At 45.2% G+C, this 4,344-nt stretch overlaps 1 protein-coding gene across 1 annotated transcript in view; it reads left to right on the forward strand.

The window, feature by feature from the left end:
* The window catches only part of Fam175a (family with sequence similarity 175, member A), a gene marked incomplete at its 5' end in the record, with an annotated part of 13,198 nt that overhangs the window by 6,360 nt on the left and 2,494 nt on the right, over positions 1-4,344 (forward strand). The window contains 3 exon segments of the mRNA XM_013502752.1: positions 751-944; positions 1,956-2,075; positions 2,474-2,558. Of these exon segments, the coding sequence (XP_013358206.1) occupies positions 751-944; positions 1,956-2,075; positions 2,474-2,558 (399 nt within the window).

Raw genomic sequence — 4,344 nt, forward strand, 5'->3', positions numbered from 1 at the left:
TTTTTTTTTTTGTATCAAGACTTGAATTCAAGATGTTGCACTTGCCAGGCAGGTGCTATGCTGCTGAGCTATATCCCTGGCCAGATGCCTTAATTTTTAAAAGAATAGAAACAATTTTAATTTCTAAAGCTTAAATGTGCAAATATAAAATTTAGTTGCTGAACCCTATAAATTCGCAGACTCCCAATCAGTCGTTATTTACAACTCTTTAAGTGAGATTTTTTCCCAGTTAAAAATGACTTAGTAATGTTAACAACACATTTATTTAGCATGTTACAGTTTACAAAAACCCTGTCACATGATCTTATCAACACCGAAGCCAACCTCCTAGGTGGGCAGTGATCACTCCCATTAAATTTCAGGTAAAAGCTATAGGGATCAGCTTAGCTCCTTTAACCAACCAAAAATGCATGCAGGAAATTAACTTGTTTCCAGGGAGTGATTGCACTGGTATTTTTTCATGTGAATTTTCACTGCAAATGAAGGTGGCAAGAGAGCAAATGCCCTAAGAAACTAGAGTAAGTTCTTTTTCTCTCTGTAATCTATACGGGTCAAAACTGTGGCCTTCCAACTGAGCAGAAAACAACATAAGCGTAAGTCAGTTTGCTCATTTTGTGAAGCTTGTAACTAAGTGTAGTCTTTGCATAGAGACGTCCCAAGTCTTGCTATTAAGAAAGGCAGCTGAGAGCTGATTTTGAGCTACAGCACCACAAGCACTGAGGTACTCACGTCTTTTCTGTATTCTTTCAGAATGTGGTAGGTTGGTACAAGTTCCGTCGTCACACGGATCAGATCATGACATTTAGAGAGAGGCTGCTTCACAGAAACTTACAGAAGCACCTTTCAAGTCAGGAACTTGTGTTTCTCCTGTTAACACCAAGCATAGTGACGGAAAGCTGTTCCACTCATCGGCTGGAACATGCCTTATATAAACCACAGAAGGGGTAAGTGTTGCCCAGTCTCCAGTATAGCTAGGACTTTATAGTACATTTTGCAGCTTATCAAGGGTTTATCCAATGTTGCATTAGATTGTCACAGTGACTCTCTGAAGTAGATCTTACCCTCTGTTAATTATAAGTGAAAACGTGAAGCCAGACAGAGAGACTTGAAGCCAGTATGGAGTGATGACTTGTATCCCGGTACTGGGGATTCCCATTTATTTACTGCCTTATTTTGCTACTGGAGATTGAACCTGAGGCCTTCACACTGAGCTACATCCTCAGCCCTGTTTTTATTTTTTGAGACAGGGTCTCACAGAGTTGCTAAGTTGTCAAGACTGGCTTTATACCTGTGATCATCCTGCCTCAGCCTCCCAGGTAGCTGGGATTACAGGTGTGCAACAATTTGACTGGTCCAGTAAGATTAAAACTTGTGATGGTGCTCATAAAACTTTAGAATTTAGGTTTCAAATTTTTGGACTGGGGAGGCTCAATCAGAATTGTTTTTGTTGCTTTTTTGTTTCTTGGGGGAGTGATCCTGGGAATCAAACCCAGGGCTGCCTGCATGCTAGGCCACCCTGCCCTCAAATGGGAGTCTGTACCCATGCTGGCCTTAAACACAAAATTTCCTGCCTCAGCCTCCCAGGTAGCTGTACTGTCTTAAATGTATACTTACTTGATCAGTTAATGAAAGTGTTTTTGTACACAATTTTCTACCATGCACATTTCACAATTTTTTTTGGTCTTTTTGAGACAGAATTTCACTATGTAGTTCAGGCTTGCCTCGAACTTGCAGTGATCTTCCTGCCTCAGCCTCCTGAGTGCTGGGATCACAGGCATGCACCACCGTACCCAACCACATTTCATAATTTTTAAAAGTAAGTTGCTTCATGTCAGTAAATTTTACCTTGTAAGTAGTAAGGAATTTTTTTTTTTAATCTTGGGGGAATCTATTCTGTTAGATGCTGCTCTTCCTCTTTATTTAAAAAGTTACACTTACACCCTTGACTTCATCAGACTTTTTCACAGGATCCCGTTAGTAGTGGCCAACCTGGGCATGTCTGAGCAGCTGGGTTATAAAACTACATCGGGCTCCTGCACGTCTATGGGCTTCAGCAGAGCAGTGAAAACACACAGGTGAGATCCGTCAGCTGCTCTCCCACCGCATTTACTCCTGTTTTTTGACATTGTCTTATTAGACAAACAGAAGGAAAAAATGAAAGGAAAACTGATTAAATGAGTACAGTGCTCAAACAAACTAGACTGATTTTACTACCTCCATTACATTCTCTTTCTTTGTTTTTATTTTTTGGGTTTTTTTCTTTTTTGAGACAGGGTTCTCCCTATGCAGTTCAGGCTGGCCTTGAACTCACTTTGTGACCCAGGTTGGCCTTGAACTCATGGTAATCCTCCTGCCTCAGCCTCCCGAGTGCTGGGACTACAAGGATGCACTCCTGTGGCCGGCTCCATTACATTCTTCTAGCACCCGTCTACTCTAAATTTGGACTTTGAGCTGAGGAAATTGTGTTTTACAGCTCTGAATTTTTTAAAGAAGATGGATCCTTAAAGGAGGTACATAAGATAAATGAAATGTATGCTTCCCTGCAAGAAGAATTAAGGGTAAGTTTACGCCAAGCATTTGAAGACCATTGTAGAGTTCATGTCAAATTGATCATGATGAGGTCTTTTAGGGCCAATCTTATGTATCAGATTTACATTGTACTCCTTTAACTGCTGGAAGAAAGACTGCTCTTGGTGGCACCACAATCTGCTCACGTTGCTGTGGCCATGTTCTTTTCAGATGTCCCCTGCATTCCAGGATTCAAGCTGAAGAGAAGCACTTACCTGGAACATGTTCTTTTTTTTTTGTTGAGACGGGGTCTGACTATGTAGCCCAGGCTGGCCTTGAACTTGTGGCGCTTCTCCTGCCTCAGCCTCCCAAATGCGGGGATGACAGGAATGCGCCACCACACCCAGCTTTGGCACACGTTCTTGTGGCAAAAGGAAAAGGCAAGAGAGCCACTGGGAGCCCACAGAGCTCTCAGAACCGAGACACCGCCCCCCGCGCCCCAGCAAGCAGCATGAACTTGGGCTGTGCTGGCCGAGGACCCGGCACCCCACACCAGGCAGGCACACAGGATCCTTTTGGGGTGAGGGAGACACACGCTCAGCAGCCGCACAGCTGCCACAGTGTCCCAGTGGTCTCTGTGTGTCAGGTCAGGTCCCGGCAGGAGTCCCATCAGGGTGGGGTCAGAAGCGACAGACTCTGGGCCTGGGAAGGACAGAGGGGAGCAGGGCAAGGAGGGCCATGGCCTCTGAGGAAGCCCGGGCACAGAGGCCGCGGGCGGAGGGGCGGGTCCAAGGCGCGCTGCGCCGCTCAGGGAGGGAGCATGCGCAGAGCTGACCAGGTGACGGCCGGAGCTGCAGCTGCCCGCTGTGCTCCCAGTGACAGCCAGGAGTGGGCCTGCAGCCACTCAGTGGAGCACCTGGACAGCAGGGAAGGTGGCCATGCACTACCAGGATGTGTGAGTTTAGTGTGAAAGGAAGGAAGTGTAGATGGCAGAGGCCCGAGTCTCACCTTAACATGACCGTCCTCACCCTGCAAGTCTCCGGGTTTTCCCAACGGATACATACTCTGATGTAGTTGACAGTTGTGGCAGTGTGAATCTGTCATGAGGGGTTTTTTTGGTCTTTCTGAGGCAGGGTCTCACTATGCAGTTCAGGCTGGCCTTGAGCTCACTTTGTAGCCCAGACTGCTCTCAAACTCGCAGCAATCCTCTTGCCTCAGCCACCTAAATGCTGGGATTACAGGCGTGCGCCACCACGCCCGGGCTGTCATGAGATTTTTAACACTTGATGTATCATTAAACATTTTTCATGTTGTTATGTATTATTTTGTTAATTTTAGTGCAGTGTATATTTTTCAACTTTAACAGGTAAATTGTAATTCATTTTGTAAATCTGGATGTTTTGAAGTATTGGGGCTTGGGTAAATCTAGTTCATTAACAAATATATCACTTCACATCATTGTCATTTGTGGTGAGAACACCTGACATTCACTTTCTTTGCATTTTTCAAGATACAGTGTATCAGCTGTACCTGACCTGCACACCTACCATCCCAGCACTCTGGGAGGCTGAAGCAGGAGGATCCCAAGTTTGAGCCTAGCAGGACCACTTAAGACACTGCCAAAAAACAAACAAACAAACAAAAAAATCCAACATACTATATTGCCCTTGACTGGAGACCTCTGGAGCAACTGCTCCTGCCTCACTGTGATGTCTTTTTTTGTTTGTTTCTGAGTTTTTGAGACAGGGTCTCACTATGCAATTCAGGCTGGCTTTGAGCTCACTGTGGAGCCCATGCTGGCCTCAAACTCATAGCAATCCTCATACCTCAGCCTCC

Source organism: Chinchilla lanigera, unplaced genomic scaffold (genome assembly GCF_000276665.1).
Source record: "Chinchilla lanigera isolate Chin_1 unplaced genomic scaffold, ChiLan1.0 scaffold00073, whole genome shotgun sequence".
Taxonomy (NCBI): Eukaryota; Metazoa; Chordata; class Mammalia; order Rodentia; family Chinchillidae; genus Chinchilla; species Chinchilla lanigera.